General features: G+C 28.1%; 5 protein-coding genes across 7 annotated transcripts; 3 read left to right on the forward strand and 2 right to left on the reverse strand.

Moving 5' to 3' along the window:
* The first annotated feature begins 54 nt into the window (after positions 1-54).
* On the forward strand, positions 55-5,507 carry Cand1 (Cullin-associated and neddylation-dissociated 1). 2 transcript variants are annotated; one of them, XM_035087494.1, is made up of 7 exons: positions 55-143; positions 605-931; positions 1,122-1,291; positions 1,468-4,495; positions 4,616-4,859; positions 5,092-5,238; positions 5,327-5,507. In XM_035087494.1, exons 2-7 carry the CDS (start codon positions 890-892, stop codon positions 5,458-5,460), a joined length of 3,765 nt encoding a protein of 1,254 aa, XP_034943385.1. In that variant the 5' UTR covers positions 55-143; positions 605-889; the 3' UTR covers positions 5,461-5,507. The 2 variants fall into 2 exon arrangements, with proteins under 2 accessions (XP_034943385.1, XP_034943386.1); XM_035087495.1 differs by lacking the exon at positions 55-143 and adding an exon at positions 388-505.
* A 1,436-nt stretch (positions 5,508-6,943) lies between these two features.
* On the forward strand, positions 6,944-9,060 carry LOC118069413 (transmembrane protein 205). The gene is made up of 4 exons (XM_035087496.1): positions 6,944-7,676; positions 8,031-8,230; positions 8,323-8,486; positions 8,559-9,060. The coding sequence occupies exons 1-4, from the start codon at positions 7,384-7,386 to the stop codon at positions 8,844-8,846; spliced, it is 945 nt and encodes a 314-aa protein (XP_034943387.1). The 5' UTR covers positions 6,944-7,383; the 3' UTR covers positions 8,847-9,060.
* Positions 9,061-9,251: 191 nt separating this feature from the next.
* wap (DDB1 and CUL4 associated factor wap) lies at positions 9,252-10,846 on the reverse strand. Of its 2 annotated transcripts, none has more exons than XM_035087418.1 (3): positions 10,784-10,846; positions 10,409-10,709; positions 9,252-10,355 (listed from the first exon to the last, which is right to left on the reverse strand). In XM_035087418.1, the coding sequence occupies exons 2-3, from the start codon at positions 10,659-10,661 to the stop codon at positions 9,568-9,570; spliced, it is 1,041 nt and encodes a 346-aa protein (XP_034943309.1). In that variant the 5' UTR covers positions 10,662-10,709; positions 10,784-10,846; the 3' UTR covers positions 9,252-9,567. The 2 variants fall into 2 exon arrangements, with proteins under 2 accessions (XP_034943309.1, XP_034943310.1); XM_035087419.1 differs by having other exon boundaries at positions 10,409-10,699; positions 10,784-10,840.
* A 530-nt stretch (positions 10,847-11,376) lies between these two features.
* LOC118069397 (F-box only protein 43-like) lies at positions 11,377-15,360 on the forward strand. Its single transcript, XM_035087475.1, has 2 exons — positions 11,377-13,410; positions 14,775-15,360. The coding sequence occupies exons 1-2, from the start codon at positions 12,154-12,156 to the stop codon at positions 15,030-15,032; spliced, it is 1,515 nt and encodes a 504-aa protein (XP_034943366.1). The 5' UTR covers positions 11,377-12,153; the 3' UTR covers positions 15,033-15,360.
* On the reverse strand, positions 15,146-18,281 carry LOC118069358 (threonylcarbamoyladenosine tRNA methylthiotransferase). Its single transcript, XM_035087415.1, has 4 exons — positions 17,771-18,281; positions 17,232-17,693; positions 15,937-17,119; positions 15,146-15,157 (listed from the first exon to the last, which is right to left on the reverse strand). The coding sequence occupies exons 2-4, from the start codon at positions 17,675-17,677 to the stop codon at positions 15,146-15,148; spliced, it is 1,641 nt and encodes a 546-aa protein (XP_034943306.1). The 5' UTR covers positions 17,678-17,693; positions 17,771-18,281.
* Between the last annotated feature and the right edge of the window lies 1 nt (position 18,282).

Consider the following 18,282-nt stretch of genomic DNA (forward strand, 5'->3'; position numbering starts at 1 on the left):
ACTTTTTTTAAAAAGCGACTCTTGAATGTTGCGGTGGTGATCGCAACTAGAAAATTTCACTGAAAAGAGCGGGAAGCCACAGCGTCGACAGCGATTATATTTTTCTTTTTGTTTACTAAATTAATATCTCGAATGATTGAAAGGTATTTTAATATCTCAACTAATTAAATAAATTTATTTTAAAATAATAAGAAGTTTTGAACAAGGAGGCAACGTTGAAATTTTACACGATGACAATTGCTTCGGATATACCGCATGATTTTCCATCCTGTTTTTCTTTGTAATCATTTGTTTTCCAAAAATAAAACTGATTTTATCTCAAATCAGTTATTAGTGACGAACACAAACAATTATGGAAAAATTTTTAAGTCCCAGATCTTTTAAGCTGAAATGCTAATCTAGGCTTTCTAGACAATAAACAGATCCACATTAATGGTCAGACATTCTGTGGAAAATCCCAAATCCTGTTTACTGTCTGGTTCTAAATGTAAACGGCTGCTTATAGGTTATGATAATAATCAAGAGATAAATTTTGTGTTAAAGATTAATAACTTTGAATCCTAAAATTAAAAGTTATTCTGATGAATTTTTGTTTTTTTATTAGGAAAATACGCATTGCAAAACATTAGTACCATCAAACAATTGAAAGAGGCATCATCGACGGCCATGTTTTAATATAGTATAATTCGAAAATACACAACAGACGCTATACCGTACACGAATATATGCTCTAAAATTTCAACCAATAATAAAGAAAGTTTTAGAACGCATATCTCGTATGTGTGAGCGCATGCAAAAAAACAATTAATGAGTGAAACAATCAAGATACATTCAAGAGTTTAAGATTCATTAAAAGAAACCGGTTGACGAATTTTTGTACATTACAACAATGGCTAGTGTTTCATATCAGATAGCAAATCTGCTAGAAAAGGTAAATGTCTTGTAAATAATATATTTTTTGCGAATTTTAAGCAAATTCTTTTGGTCTGAAAATATTTTATTCGTAGAGAGATTTCCAATGCTAGTCTATAACCTATAGAATATTTTCATACGCACCATAAATATTTTAAAAACTTTGCCTATTTCTTGTTTATTATTATTACTTTCAATTTGCTTTCCAGATGACATCAAGTGATAAAGATTTTAGGTTCATGGCTACAAATGACTTGATGACAGAATTGCAGAAAGACAATATTAAATTGGATGATGATTCCGAAAGAAAAGTTGTTAAAATGCTTCTTCGATTGCTCGAAGATAAAAATGGAGAAGTACAAAATCTTGCTGTAAAATGGTATAAATGACAGACAATATTTAGCATGTTATAAATTAAAGATAATAATTTTAAAAGCTAGACAATATTAGTAATAGCAACTATCATAATGATAAAATTTTATCAGCATTTTAATCACTAAAAATATAAAAATCTTTATAAATTATTAATATTGAAATTTTTTTTTTTGTTAACAGTTTGGGGCCTTTAGTAAATAAAGTAAAAGAGTATCAAGTCGAAACAATTGTTGATGCTCTTTGTAGCAACATGATCTCTGATAAAGAACAACTTCGAGATATATCAAGTATAGGATTGAAAACAGTAATATCCGAGCTTCCATTAGGGTCTAGTGATTTGTCAGAAAATGTTTGTAAAAGAATAACAGGAAAATTAAGCAGCGCCATTGAAAAACAAGAAGACGTTTCAGTTCAACTGGAGGCATTAGATATTGTTGCAGATTTATTGTCTAGATTTGGTTCTCTTTTAGTTAGTTTTCACTCGACAATTTTAAATGCTTTATTGCCACAATTATCATCACCACGTCAAGCTGTAAGAAAACGTACAATCGTAGCTCTTAGTCATTTGTTAACATCAAGCAATAATTTTTTGTATAAAAAACTTATCGATCATTTACTTGAGGGATTAACTGCGCCAAAAGTTAAGAATATTATTCGTACATATATTCAATGTATTGCTTCAATATGTCGTCAAGCTGGACATAGATTTGGTGAACAAATAGAACGAGTGATGCCACTTATTGTACAATATAGTAATGAAGACGATGATGAATTACGTGAATATTGCTTACAAGCTTTCGAATCATTTGTTTATCGTTGTCCAAAAGAAATTACACCTCACATAAATAAAATAATTGAAATATGTTTAGTTTACATAACTTATGATCCAAATTACAATTACGATGACGATGATGATAATACAATGAATGATGGTGATATGTATCATCATGGGGATGGAATAACAATGGAAACTGAGGATGATGGTGCAGGTGGAGAGGAAGAAGACGGTGAAGATGAATATTCTGATGATGATGACATGAGCTGGAAAGTACGTCGTGCTGGTGCCAAGTGTTTAGAAGCCGTAGTTTCAACAAGACGAGAATTATTACCAGAATTATATAAGAATGTATCACCTGCCATCATTGCTAGATTTAAAGAACGTGAAGAAAATGTTAAGTCAGATATATTCCATGCCTACATTGCTTTACTACGACAAACTAAACCAACATCAAGTTGTGCTACACCAGTATCAGCACTTGATCCTGATTCAATGGAAGATGAAGAGTGTCCAATAGCTTTGCTTCAACAACAAGTACCTCTTATTGTTAAAGCTATTCATCGTCAAATGAAAGAGAAAAGTATTAAGACACGTCAAGATTGTTTCGCTTTACTTAAAGAACTTATTATTGTTCTACCTGGTGCATTGACCAATAATATTGCAGCATTAATACCTGGAATTCAATACTCTCTCGGCGATAAAAATTCATCGTCAAATATGAAAATTGATGCACTTGCATTTGTTTATACACTTTTAACGACACATCAACCTGAAGCATTTCACAATTATATGTCAGCTCTAGCTCCACCAATTATCGCTGCTGTTAGTGATCCATTTTATAAGATAACAGCTGAAGCATTATTAGTACTTCAACAGCTTGTACAAGTAATTAGACCTCATAACGGCAAACCAGTTGAGTTTGACTTTAATTCAATATCTAGCGAAATTTATTATAGTACATTAACCAGATTAAAAACAGCTGATATTGATCAAGAAGTCAAAGAGCGAGCAATAGCATGTATGGGTCAAATAATAGCACATCTCAGTGATACTTTACATGATCAATTACCTGTTTGTTTACCAATCTTTCTTGATCGTTTACGCAATGAAATAACAAGATTGACTACTGTCAAAGCATTAACTTGTATTGCGGCATCACCATTACGTGTAGATTTAGAGCCAATAATGGAAGAAGCAATCCCTATTCTTGGATCATTTTTAAGAAAAAATCAAAGGGCACTCAAGTTATCATCTCTAACTCTGTTAGATACATTAGTACGTAGTTATTCATCAAGTTTACATACTGATCTTTTGGATAAAGTCACTGCCGAGCTGCCAGCTTTGTTAAATGAATCAGATCTTCATATAGCTCAATTAACGCTTACTTTACTTACTACAATTGCTAAACTTTATCCAGTTGCATTAGTGAATTGTATTTCTGACAGTATTCTACCTGAAGTTCTTGAACTAGTGAAATCTCCTTTACTTCAAGGCGCAGCGTTGAATGCTATGTTAGATTTATTCCAGGCACTAGTGAAAGCTGATATACCAGAGATTGGTTATAAACAATTACTATCAATGTTAATTGCTCCTGTTAATCAATCATTACTTCACAAACAAGCTTATCACTCATTAGCAAAATGTGCCGCGGCATTAACTATAACTTGTCAAGAAGAGGAAGCTTACCAAGTTGTTGAACAATTTATTCGCGATGTTCAAAATTCTAAAAATGATGCACAACATATTTTTGCACTTCTTGTCATTGGTGAGATTGGTAAACATGTTGATTTAAGTGGTATTCCAACACTTAAGAATGTTATACTTAATTCATTTTCATCACATTCAGAAGAAGTTAAATCAGCTGCAAGTTATACACTTGGTAATATAGCTGTTGGTAATTTACCTGAATATTTACCATTTATTTTGGATGAAATTGAAGCTCAACCAAAACGGCAATATCTTGTTCTTCATTCATTAAAAGAAATTATAACATGTCAATCTAGTAGTTCAACAGGCGTTTCACATCTTCAGAATTTTGTACCATTAATTTGGCAACTTTTATATCGGCATTGTGAATGTACTGAAGAGGGTACAAGAAATGTTGTTGCTGAATGTTTAGGAAAGCTTACTCTTATTGATCCAATGACATTACTTCCAAGACTTCAAGAATCTTTAAAATCGCTATCACCTTTGATGAGAACCACGACTGTTACTGCTGTTAAATTTACAATATCTGATCAACCTCAACAAATTGATGCAATGCTTAAACAGTGTATGGGTAGTTTTCTTGTAGCTTTAGAAGATCCAGATTTAAATGTTCGACGTGTAGCACTTGTTGCATTTAATTCAGCAGCTCATAATAAACCAATGTTAATTAGAGATCTTTTAGAGACTGTTTTACCAAAACTCTATGCGGAAACTAAAACCAAGGTAACATTAATCTTAATTGTAATTTTTTTATGACATTATTTTATTAATTTTTTTTATTTATTATTCATTTATATTTTTTATTTTATTCATTTTTAATTTAATAATTAATACATTTTACAGAAAGAATTGATAAGAGAAGTTGAAATGGGACCATTTAAGCATACAGTTGATGATGGTTTGGATTTGAGAAAAGCTGCATTTGAATGTATGTATACATTGTTGGATTCTTGTCTGGATAGACTAGACATTTTTGAATTTCTCCAACATGTTGAAAGTGGTTTAAGAGATCATTACGATATTAAAATGTTGACTTATCTGATGACCGCACGTCTTGCTCAACTTTGTCCAACCGCTGTTTTACAACGTAATTATATTTCTTTCCCGGAAAATTTTAGTATTTTTTGGATCTGATTTTATCTAATCAAATCTAGATAAAAATTAACGATAATTGATCATTTTATTATTGAATTTATTACGTCTGGCTAATTTAGATTTAATTATACTTGAAAATTTATAGCTTTTTTTTTATCAGATCTAAAAAAATATTTTACATTGTTACTTTTTTATGAAATTTATTTTATTAATATTTATTATAGGATTAGAAAGATTGGTTGAACCCTTGAAAAATACATGTACAATGAAAGTAAAGGCCAATTCTGTGAAGCAAGAATACGAAAAGCAAGAAGAATTAAAAAGATCAGCTCTAAGAGCTGTAGCTGCACTTTTAACTATTCCTGATGCTGGTACATATTTAATTACTTATTTTATTTTTAAACAGTATTAAGAAAGCCATAAAGTATGACTAATAATTATTTTGCGTCATTGTTACAGATAAGAATCCATCATTGAGTGAGTTCATGGGAATGATCAAGAGTGCTCCAGAATTACGTGTTTTATTTGACGCAATTCAAAAAGATTGTTCTGGTAATAGTGTTAACGATGTTAATACTATGGATCAAAGTTAAATATGTACGTTATATTAAGTCACTAAGTAAATTTGCTCTTCTAAACAGTTTATTAAAATGTAAATTTCATTTTTTAAAAACAAAAAAAAAAACAAAAAAACAATTCTTTTCTTCAGTAGCTGATAATTTTATTTTAAAATTCAACAAATTAATCTAATTCATAATATCATGTAATAAATATGCATGAATGAAAACTTGAAAATATTAAAGAAAAAAATTTTGTAAAAAAAAAAATACTTATAGGATATATAATTTATTTTGTTTTTATATGATTTCAATTTACTTCTTATAATATTATATGAACAATCTATAGTAGATTTAGTTTTCATACAATTTTATATAATGAGAAATGTTTGAATGCATATAAATTCCTATCTCCCAAGAAAAAAGAATAGTTTCGAAAATAATTCTTGAAAAAAAAAAGATAATTAATAAATAGATTTTACAAAATTAATGATTTTTTGATTTTATGTTAAAAGCAAGCTACTGATAATGGGTTCTATTGATAATTCAATTTTACTTATGAGATATTTGTGTTTCTGTACACATATATGAGCAGTTTTCGGTCAGTGTATGAGGCTTACAGGCACAGTGAAAAGTATGTAAGCTTAGTCACGTACGCACTTTAGGGAGTAATTTTACATTAAATCCTCTGAATTAAAATGCACATTGATTTTGATATATAATTTGATCGATCTATTAAAAAATATGACAAATACACATTATTAGAATAATATCTCTACTTTATATGACACATAGATATAATACTTTATTCCCAATTTGTGTTCCTTTTATAATAAATGTAATACGTATGCAGTAAAGTTAGCAATTATATTTCAATTGATTTGTGTGTCAGTATACTTTTATCTCCGGAATCTTTTCATTACGTACACATATACACATATGTATTGACACAGGCAATATGCCAAATGTCTGTGTCACAAATTTAAAATTATAGTACGTAAACTATCTCTTCTTCTCCTTTTTTTTTTTATTAAAGAAAAAAGTTAACGTTTTATCTGCAAACTAAACAAATACAATATAATAGTATTTTTGTCAAAAATTAATCTTTTTATATCAAAGTAATTTGGAACTGTAAAATAATATTCTTCATACTTACGAACTTTGATGAAAAATAATTCAAATAAAAGATTATTTTTTATTTATATTTCATTTATTGTCAGGACAGTAAGATTACTTATGATAGTGGAATAGCGGGTGCATATAATACGTGACCAAAATCAAGGACCCGAATTGGTTTTTTCTTAACGTCTGGCTGGATATTTTAAAATGATTTATTTCTGTGTAAATTATAAAATATTTTTATTCATACATTTTGCTATTTATCATTCATATTTATTGTTTTTATAACTTACCATCATTATCATTCTATCAAGGTTTTCATAACGTTAATTGACAAAGCTATAAAAAAATCAGTATGCTGATTTTCTATTAAGTATGATCATATTTGTAATTTGATTTATTCTAATAATTCATTATTTTTAATAATCCTATGCAACTGGCGTTCTTGTTAGTTTGGTCATTTATACACTCCTCTTTGCATACGTTCCCCACTCGTGCAATTTTACTCCATAGCCTGTCTGGATCCCTTCTCTCCAAAGACTTTCCAGCACTGTTCTGCACTGGGATACCAATAACGTCAAGTTACCGGCACTAGGGGAGGGGTAAACGTGAAGATGACGGGTATAAATACAAAATCTTTCTCAAAGACTGACTAGACAGCCGCGACAGAAGTAAGAGTGATTGTGTTTATCAGATAGCATTGAAATTAAGTGCATCTTTTGGGAATCATGTATCTTATATGTAATGTTTAACAGTGATTAAACGTTTACATAATTTATATTATCAACTTTTTTGAAAAAAAAATAATAATTACCAAGTGAATATAAATATTTTGACATCATGTGCGTCCGTACGTGTCCATCAAATAATAATACACATCCTGACGAAATTCAACGTCCAGTTTTACAAACTACTAAAAGTAAAACTACGAAAAATTTAAAATATAAAGAAAAATATAGTAAAAAGTATGATGAACAAATGGAGAGAGAAGAGAAATTTGAAAAAGGAGAAATTAATAATCATGATGATTACGTTTCATCAGATATTTTAGCACTTATAATGATTAAATATAAAATCATAATTGCTTTTCTTGCAAGATATTGTAAAATTAATGAAAAATCTATGCTATACAAGTAAGTATTATAATTATTATATAATTAATAATAATGATCAAGTTATAAATTAATATGTATTACTTTATGATGTTACTAATTATTTTTTAATATATTAAGTTGTAAATTATAGTTTATCGTTTTAGATTTGAATTCACACTAATTGAATAATTAAAATTCCCATATATCTGTCCTACACTTGTATCAATATATATATAACTATATATATACATTAAGCGCTTTATTACGTCATTATAGAACAAATGTTTGTTTAGAAAAGAATTTTAAAATAATAAAAGAACTATTCTATATTTATACTATGATCTTAAAATATTTCTATTAATTATTTGATAATAATTTTTTTTTTTTTTTCAGAGTTCTTTTTACAACAACACAACCAGGTCATGTCATTATGATTGTTGCTGTTCTAAGTATTTTGTCAGTAGTTAATTCAGCATCTGTAAATAATAAAATTACACCTTCTGAAAAATCGAATTCTCAAATAATGTCTTTCATTTATCTAACATCATTTGTTGTACACTTTGGAAGTCAAATTTGGATGACATTTGTATCAGGTAAATAATCAATATTTATATTATTTAAAATAATTTATATTGTATATTTTATTTATTCATTATCATTAATATGTTTTATTATTTATGTACAGGATTATCATTATACTTTGCACTACCAAGACATGTATTCAATGATGTCCAACGAGTACTCTTTCCACGATACTTCACGATGAATGCTTGTCTAAGTTTTATCACGCTTTTAATTTTTGTTAAACATCATCCAGTTTATACTTGGGATACTGAAATAGCAGTTCAAGTAAGTAATACTTGAAATAAAATTAAAATAAATATTTAGATAATATAAGAATTAATTATTTATTATTTTCAGGTTGGTGGAATGTTGATAGTTTTATTCTTAGAACTATTTATACGTTTATATTTTACACCACCACTATTACATCTTATGATAGAAAAGAAAGCGATAGAATTTGCAGCAGGAAATGGTAATGAAATAGGTTATCAAAATTTATCAACTCTCAAACATTGCCCACATTATATGAAAATTTACAAAGCATTTCGAAAAACACATTCTTTTATTGCTGTGGGTAATATTCTTACAATGGCTTGTACGTTGTTACATTTACATTATATTGCAAGTAAACTTGTTTTACTCTAGTATTATTGTGTAAATATTATTATCGTCATTATCATTATAATCATCGTCACCATCATTATTATAATTATAATAAGAATGATTAAAAAAAATATGTATTAACAAATTTTCAATATTTAATTGTAAGCAATATCTGAAATTTTGTACATCAATACTGCTTTTTTTTTTATTTTATTTAAATTAATTTTATTTTATTCAACTGTAGCCAAATTCATTTTGTTAAAATATTTAAAATGAAATATAATAAAATTACTGATTCATAAAAATTAAATTTTCATTTAAGTCAATTAATATTAAGTAAATTATTACTACTTCTATTATATTACTATTCCTAGTATTATTATTATTATTATAATTAACTGTAAAAGATATATTTTTAAATCTATAAATGCTCTTTCGCTAATTATTATAAATAATATTATCTTTAAGTAATATATGAATATGAATACATCAGAAACACTAATACAGAACTGATAAGTATTTTAAATACTTTTTGTTAATTTTTTAAAATACGATAATAAAATAATTCAAATACGATCAAATACGTATATACAAAAAAATTCGTTTCCGTACTAATGCTACGCAATGATTCAATTTGTATATGCAAATTTTTTACATGTATAAATTTTGTTCATTTGTGTAAAATTCTGCACAGCAAGAATTGTCCATTAAAAAAAAAACGATCAAAAATTGATAATAAAGCTAATAAAGAAAAAAAAAATAACTAAACGCGTAAAATTTCTGCAGCTTTGTTATAACAAATAGCAATCCAGTCAGGCTGTGTTGCTCCCCATTGAATTTGATTAACTTCACCTTCAGCAGCTGTGTATGCTAGAATAGGATCTTCAATAGCTCGTGGCATTTGTTGAATATCCCAAATCAGTGCTTGATGATCATCACCGGCCGTACAGATATGACAAGACGAATGTGGAGCCCAGGCAATACCATTAACACTGGCTCTGTGATTATTTAAACGTGCTACTGGAGTACATGGAACTCGAACATCTAATATAATAACTTCACAAGCATCCATGGCAACTGTAGCCAGATAATTGGGATCTTGTTTATTCCATGCTAGTCTTAATAACGGAGTATGCTGAGGATCTTCATAAATAATAGTTGAATGTTCTAAATGTCGAAGATCAAACATTCGTACTGAACCATCAGCACCAACTGAAGCAAACATATCACGTCCACCACCAGCACGACTGAATGCTATGTCATATACTTCTTTATCATGAGCAATCAATTGTGTTTTCACGTGACCAGTCACCATATTTACACGGCCAAGAACTTGACCCGTTTCTAATCCCCAAATTGTACATGTTGTATCAATGCTAGAGGTTCCAATTAAATTAGGATCCACTTCATTCCAGTCAAATGATGTCAGTGGAGCACAAAAGTCGGAATTTTTATTGTTATTAAGAACACACTCTAGTCGTGTGTCTGGTTCTGCAGCACGCCATACTCGTAAATAATCTCCCGATGTTGCCAACAAGTCCGGGAATAAACCTATTAAAAATGACGATTAAACTTTGAATTTACAACTTAATAAGAATTCATACCTTTACTGTCAGGAATCCACATAATTTTAGTGGTTGGATACGGATGATCAAATGTGCTTTTGGCACTAAATTCAGAAGTTTCTTCATCCAGAGATACAATTTGTACTTTATTATTATATTCTTCTACAAAACTTCCTAGGGCTAATCGAAACCTTTTATCAGGTCGCACTGACCAATTCATACTGTATAAAGGCCAAGGTGCTTCATATTTGTAAATTTCTTTCCTCTTAGGAGGAACACTGTGTAATGCCATTTTAATTGTTTGTTTTTAATATTAATATTGCAGTCTGTCTAATGGAATCTTGAAAAAATGTAATTAATCTTAGATATTAAAATTATTTCTTAGAAGAGCATATAATACTTTTGAAAACATACCTTTTTTTAAATATAAATTGATAAAAATTGTTCCAGAATATTATTTAATTGTGTATGATTGATTATAATAAAATATGCCGTTATACATTTTAAAGCATTATCAAGAATTTCTTGATTTATTTTATTGGAAATTTGATATTTTCGTTCTCACACTGATAATAAGTTTAAAAAAGATCGTTTGTTTATAAAAAAAAAAATTTTCAATGCTTTAAAATCAAGTATCACAATATACTTGATTTACAATGAAAAATATATACATATATTCTCGTCAGGAATGCACATTCGTGTACATAACAACATTATTTACATACATACATGCACATCACTATAGTTAAGTTACACACTGTTTCAAAATTTATCGACCGAGTTTTTTTGTTGTATTTTTTCATTAAACAATCATAAATTTCTAATTCTCTATATTTAATTTTTCCTCATAATTTATGATAATTATTATCAATATTTTTGAACAACGTAACAATGAAATAATTAAAAAAAAAATTGTTTTTCCGTTTTTTTCGAATCAAAACATTTGAATTGTGGTTAGTTTGTAGCGTCGACATTAGAGGGCGCTGCGGGCGTCACAAGTGGTTAATAAACAACAATGTGTGGTTATGAGCGTCCTATTTTACCGTACAATTTTTTTCAAAACATAAGAAAGCGCGAATATACTTCCTATACCGAGATTTTTGTTGCCACCACAGATATTATACATAACGATGTGTGTCTGTGTGTATACGTGTGTAACAGTTGTGTGTGACATGACAAAACAACACCCATTCATACATCAATGTGTATTATAAAAATGCGTGTATGGTTTCATTGTGTGTGTTTTTGGAGCATCGAAACACTCACTACATTGATTAGTCTGGTGGTCATACTGACTGTGTGAAGAAATACTCGCTGTGTTTAGTACTAATATATATATCATCCCTTACGCGCTGTATAAATTGTTTTGTTTGAGTTATCGCAGTGTTTATTGGTGTAGATTATGACGTTTATTCCGTTATATTGCATATATTCATGCAATTAATTAATATTTAATGGCAGGGGTACATGAAATATTTAAACTTTTGCTTTATACGTAATTGAATGCAATATTAAAAAAATGAAAACAAAATACAATAGAAAAACTTTTTACGAAGGGTGCCATGTTGTTTGGTGATAGTAACTACAACACACTACTATGTTTGGGGATGTAGTTGGAAAAAAAAATATACAATTCAATGTGTTACTCAATTTATGTGAATATTTCATATAAAAATTGTAAATAATACATTAATACATTTTAATTAATCATTTGTGTTTGTGAAGAAGTTTGAATTAAAGTAATAATAAGAAGAAATACATAAGTTTCAATAAATGCAGGAAATATGAATCAACATATTATTTTTGAAGATGTAAACATGTCTGGAATAAAAGATGTAATTATTAATGAACCATCATCATCACCATTACCTCACCATCATCATCTCAGTATTGCAAACTCTAGTTTCACACCTAGTTTCAATAATTCATCGAATAATCAAACAGATAGTGGATATCTATCAACGACTCCACATTCAATTACATACAACATCAATAATACAACTGAATCAAGAAGTAAATCATCAAGAACATTGAGTACAAATCAAAAATTTTGTTGGCTAAATAAATCAAATTATTATGAAAGAAGAAAATTAAAATTAAATACATTTAATAATAATTTTGATCATGATGCTAATAATTTTATGAAACCTCATCTAAACAGTTTTGAAGAGAATCAACAACAAAAATTAAGACAACAATATTTATCGAAATTGATTGTAGATAGTAATACATCAACAGTTTGTAAAGATCGTAATGAATTTAAAACTGAATTAAGAGAATACAGAACAAGAAGTAGAAAGTCGAATTCAACAGAAACAACTAACAATGTAGTGCAGTCATTATTATCACCACCTGCCAGTCCTGCTGCTTCTTGCTCATTTATCGAAGACGAAATAGCAAGTAAACTAGTCATCGTACCACCGCATAATAGTAGTACACCTTATGTTGATTCATCTAAATCATTATCACACATAACTTGCACTCCGAAAACAAGCAAAACTAGTCCTGCATCAGTTATATCAATCAAAAATAGATATAATAAATTAAAATATAATCATTTAGCTCATGACATTAAACGTAAAAGACTTGATTTTAATTTGAAACAGAGTTATTATCAGGGAATTATTACACCTGATTATACTGGTAAAGAAACAGTGGATATTCTTAGTTTACTTGGTGAAAAAACTTATCATCCACGTATTATTAGAAAAATATTCTCTTATTTAAAACCTCAAGATCTTTGTGCTATAAGTATGGTATCACGATCGTGGAAAAGAATATGTCGGTTGGATACCCTAGCAAATCTACGAAGATTACAATTTATTGAATGGAAACAAAATAGCAAAGAAAATGTAAATAATCAAAAATCAACATCATTAGTTAAAAAAACCAACTGTTTCTCATTGAGTCCAAAAATTAAGTTGGTTAAGAGAAATTACCTTATGGAGGTTCAAAACACTCAAGTATCAACTAGACGTATGATCCCATCTAGCAGTCCGCCAGTATCTCCTAGTAAAGTTAAATTTCACTCATATGTTAAGGTACTTTTTGTTCATTCATTCAATTAATTTCTATCAATTGATAATAAAAAAAATAAAATAAATAATTCCAACTAATTAAAATTCTAAATAAACAACAATAATAAAGAATACGAAGTCAGTTTCAATGCCAATTGATGTTTCATTTTAAAATTTAAATATGTTTTTATAATCAACATTGTTGATTATTTAAAACACTATCGTTGATATTTAATTCAATAATTAAAACAAAAGAAAATATTTCTATGTAGATGTATTTTTTCTGTGATAATTTAATGTTTTTTTTTTAGTTAAAAATTTGATTCTACGGGTGAGAATATATATTCGGTAGTGAAGGGAAAAGAGAGAAAAATACATTGCGTTTTGATGACGCGCACGCAGAGTTAAGAACGCGCTCTCTGTTGCTATGCAGCACTCGCGCAGATCTTCGCTGCCTTGGCATCATTATCGTATCGGACGTGAAACGTGGTCCAGCCAAAAAAACGCGCCACAAGTAAACAGAGAACCATATACGTCTGATGAATGTTTTTGATTTTATTTTATGTCTCAAATTTTTTATCCGTTAATGACGGTTTATAACGAATTTCAAACACACACACACGTTTACTTTAAAATATATTTAAATATAAATTTTAATTTAAAATAATTTAAAATTAACTCAATATTATTATTTAATTTGTAGCATGGCAACCGATATATATTAGATATTTTTGTTGTAATTTTAAATATTATATTAATTTAATTAATGTCCATATTGTCTTGAATGACCGTTAAAATTATCACTCTATTAAAATACAGATGTCGTTATTTAAATTATTTATTAAATCATAGAACTGCAGTTTATTTGTTAATTATTTTATTGATGATAAAATAAAATAATATTTATGACAACTCATTGATTTGGCTTTGTTGTAAATCAATTTGATAATCTTATGAAATTAATTAGATAAATTTTTTTCTTAGAAATTCGTTGATATGGAGGGAAATGAAAAAGAAAAATACATCCACGTGTGGCATCTTAACTGTCGTTTACACTTTGTTAGTTGCTAGGCGCTCCTTTCAATTTTACTTTCCCTTGACGCTGACCATTACTTTCATCATGCTATCAATCTCTCTATGTACTATTTTCTATCTGTTATTATTCACTTGACTATGATAACAACCAGATAATTCTGAAAAAAATGCAATTTTTCATCAAAGTTAAACAAATATATTTCAAAGTCCTGATAAAATACTCTATACCTGTATGAAATTTGATACTTTATATCGATAATCAATTCGGTTTTAAATTACCAAATTCCTAAAAAGATTTAGTTCATGAATTAAAAATATTTGTGAGATTATTAAAATGATATTGTTTGTTTCAGGCAAGCCGTACTTTATCACCATCACAACGTCTCTTTCGATGTCCAAAGTGTTTTTTTGCCTGTCGCATGAACATTGAAAATAATGTAGGTACCTGTACTAGAGAAGGATGTGGTGCTGAATTTTGTACTATTTGTTCATCATCACGTCATGATGGAGCAGCATGTAATACACCGCTGTTGTTAACACCAACAAAACGCAAGGAACAACCTGTTGTTGTTGGTTCAAAAAAAAGTAAAAGAAATCTTAGACGTTTATGAATTTTTAGTTCTTTTTAAAAAGTTAATTATTTTATTATTATTTTTTTTTGTTATATAAAACTAGCATTCATTTTTTTGTTTTTTTTTTACTTACTGAGTGAATCAAATTTAAATCACATTGATAACTGTCGACATTATTTTATATTGACATAAAATTGAATTTAATAATACTAAATAACTTGTCCATTTAACTTAAAGTAATTACTAGTCTGTTTATTATGAAATTTTCCAAAGTTTTTTAAAACACACAAGATTATTTCAATAAATATTTTTGCTCTCTGTTTAATGAATAATACATAGAAAAATGTATGTGCCATTTGATTGCCATTATTAACAAATAATATTATTAAACATCCCAGTGATAAATGAACTCATTTTTTTTTAAAATATATTTTTATACTTGTCGATGGTTAAAAGTACTCTTTTTTGTCGAGATTATAATCAAAATTATTTAATCGTACATACTTTTATAATAAAAACAATATTTAATTATTAAATTCAATATAGTAATAAATGATAAGTATTAGTATAACTGATATATATTTTTTATATTTTAATAAAAACAACGTGCCTCAAATAACTTGATACTTTATAACATCATTTTTACATAATGAAACAAGTAAATTTTCAGAATACTATTTATTGTATTTTTAATATAATTTATATTCATAATGTTGCTCAATATTATTATAGATAATTCATACTGTTAAGTATTATTGAAAGAAGTGTGTAACAAAAGTAATTTATACCAAATGTAATTGTATAAAAATATTTGTAAAAAATCTGTAGGTAATTCTTTTTTAAAAATAAATATACATTTTTACATATTTTATTCAATTATGTTTATTTATTAATTATTAACATTTTAATGATCATTTTGATAACCGAAAAAATAAAATAAAACTTGAACAAATATCGCAAATAAGATTATTATAATAAGTGTTAGCAAATTATTTAAATTAAATATTGATAATATTATTTTCAATTTATCTATAAATCGACACCAATAAATAATTAAAATTACTGGTTCTCCTTTCATAGAATATTTACTCGTTTCAGTTATTTTAACAGCAATCATTTTACCCATATATTCTTTTTTCATTGGTACAAGAACTTGTTCATAAAATTTATTGTGTCCAACATAATATTTTTGATCATGTGATATTTCAGTCACTAACACTCTTTGAATTTCCCCGATTTTATGAGCATAAGGCTCGTATGATTGAAAAAATTCAGATAATCTTTTAGTTCTTTGTTTGACTAATTGAGTAGGGATTTTAACCATCTTTGCTGCTGGAGTTCCTGGTCTTGGAAAAAATTGATTAATAAATAAACTTGGAAATTTGTACTTTTTACATAGATCCATAGTTTCTTCAAAATCTTGTTCAGTTTCCGTAGGAAAACCACAAATGATGTCTGTTGCTATTGTAACACCTGGTACTCGTTCTTTGATAAAATCAACAACTTTTTCAAATTCTGCTCTAGTATATTCTCTCTTCATGTCAATCAATACTTGATCACTACCTGATTGAACAGGTATATGAAGAAAACTGTACACTTTAGGATGATTGAGAATTTTACAAATTTCCTCGAGATGTTCTAAAATGTAAGGTGGATTTGTCATACCTATTCTCATTCGACAATTGTTTGGTATGACTTGAATTATTTGCCATAATAATTCTGGCAAATTTGTCCCAATATCAAGTCCATAAGCACCAGTATCTTCAGATGTTAACCATAATTCACAAACACCTTCATAAAATGCTAGCTCAGCACGATCCACAATTTCTTCTAGAGAATAACTACCTAACTTCCCTCGAGCATGTTTTGTTTTACAGTATGTACATTGATTGAGACATCCAGTATTAATAGCAATTATTTCAATTAAAGGATTTCGTCGAATTTTTGGAAGCGATAATGAAGCTCCCCCCATTTTTCGTCCGTTTTCTTTCTTTTGACCTAAAAATCTTACAGAATTTCCTTTCAGCGTTTCTTCAACTACTTCTACTACACGATCAATCTGTTGTACTCCAATAACACTAAAGCCTTCTATAAATTCACTATTCGGCGCTGCTTGTGGTACACATCTGTTAAAAAAAAAATTATTATCATTTTTATCTCAGTAAATAAATTTTGACTGAACTAATATAAATTATTAATCAAATCTTTAGACTATTTATTAATAATTATTAATGTTACCCTGCTAGAACAATATATTTGTTCAGTTCCTTTCCAGCTTTGATTTCATTCCTGAAATGGTCTTCTGCAGGAGCCTTCACAGTACATGAATTAAGTAACCAGAGATCAGCTTTTAATTTATCATCCGTAATTTTATATCCATAACTAGCTAATTGCCCGGCCATATATTCACTATCTGAACTGTTGTGAGTACATCCCCATGTTTTGACATAAATAGTAGCACATCCAGGTACAATACTTGATGGTAAATTTGATAAACTCTCAGTATCAGTATCTTTTGCATTTTCCTCTTCTTCATTTAAATGCTTAGTATTCTGTAATTGACGAATAATAACTTTTGGTCCATTTGTTTCCTTCATTTTTGGATTTTTCGGTTGTTCAAACAACGTTGTTAAGTCTTCTATGTCATCAATAGTGTCCTCTTGACAAATCGTAGAAGCTATCATGGTATCGAAAATGTCTCTAAACATAAAATTTAATTTCATTTATAAAGCAAAATAAATTTTTAATAAATAATAAAAAAATTGAAATTTACTTACATGCAATTACAAATTAATAATTTATATTAATTATTTATATATTTTACAGTCAATTTTACTGCATGTACGTACACGTATACAAGTCTTAATTGTAACCGTGTCAAGTGATGTAGGTCTCCAGTATTAAACTATAAATATAGTTTTGGTTTTTCTTTAATTGATAAATAATGAGGAAATAAAAACATTTCTAAAGATAAATATCGAATAAAAATGTATGTCGAAGCTCAGCATTAATACATACACCTACGTCATTATTGATGTCTAGTTTTTTTTAAGGTTATACATGTGATTTCCCTATACAAATTTGGACGGCATTGATGACGCTGACTGTACATATCTATTTTTTTTTCTGCGCATGAGCAATCCAAAAAAAAAATAAACGCGGGATTTTTGAATTATTAATTAAAAGGTTGTGGATTGTGGGCACAGACAAATAAATAATGATCAAAAAATAATTAAGAATTGAAAGTTTTATAATGACAACGACTAAAAAATGTTTGAAATTGGGTAAA

Source organism: Chelonus insularis, unplaced genomic scaffold (genome assembly GCF_013357705.1).
Source record: "Chelonus insularis isolate UGA/USDA-ARS -01 unplaced genomic scaffold, ASM1335770v1 contig_408_pilon, whole genome shotgun sequence".
NCBI lineage: Eukaryota > Metazoa > Arthropoda > Insecta > Hymenoptera > Braconidae > Chelonus > Chelonus insularis.

Excerpts from the sequence above, each read along its gene's own strand:
- Cand1 (XM_035087494.1), top strand. The coding sequence starts at position 890 with ATGGCTAGTGTTTCATATCAGATAGCAAATCTGCTAGAAAAG. Across the intron at positions 932-1,121 it reads TAGCAAATCTGCTAGAAAAG|ATGACATCAAGTGATAAAGA; the intron begins GTAAATGTCTTG and ends TTTGCTTTCCAG. Across the intron at positions 4,496-4,615 it reads ATGCGGAAACTAAAACCAAG|AAAGAATTGATAAGAGAAGT; the intron begins GTAACATTAATC and ends TACATTTTACAG.
- LOC118069413 (XM_035087496.1), top strand. The coding sequence starts at position 7,384 with ATGTGCGTCCGTACGTGTCCATCAAATAATAATACACATCCTGACGAA. Across the intron at positions 8,231-8,322 it reads TTGGATGACATTTGTATCAG|GATTATCATTATACTTTGCA; the intron begins GTAAATAATCAA and ends ATTTATGTACAG. Across the intron at positions 8,487-8,558 it reads ATACTGAAATAGCAGTTCAA|GTTGGTGGAATGTTGATAGT; the intron begins GTAAGTAATACT and ends TATTATTTTCAG.
- wap (XM_035087418.1), bottom strand. The coding sequence starts at position 10,661 with ATGGCATTACACAGTGTTCCTCCTAAGAGGAAAGAAATTTACAAATAT. Across the intron at positions 10,356-10,408 it reads GTGGATTCCTGACAGTAAAG|GTTTATTCCCGGACTTGTTG; the intron begins GTATGAATTCTT and ends CATTTTTAATAG.
- LOC118069397 (XM_035087475.1), top strand. The coding sequence starts at position 12,154 with ATGAATCAACATATTATTTTTGAAGATGTAAACATGTCTGGAATAAAA. Across the intron at positions 13,411-14,774 it reads AATTTCACTCATATGTTAAG|GCAAGCCGTACTTTATCACC; the intron begins GTACTTTTTGTT and ends TGTTTGTTTCAG.
- LOC118069358 (XM_035087415.1), bottom strand. The coding sequence starts at position 17,677 with ATGATAGCTTCTACGATTTGTCAAGAGGACACTATTGATGACATAGAA. Across the intron at positions 17,120-17,231 it reads AAATATATTGTTCTAGCAGG|ATGTGTACCACAAGCAGCGC; the intron begins GTAACATTAATA and ends TTTTTTTAACAG.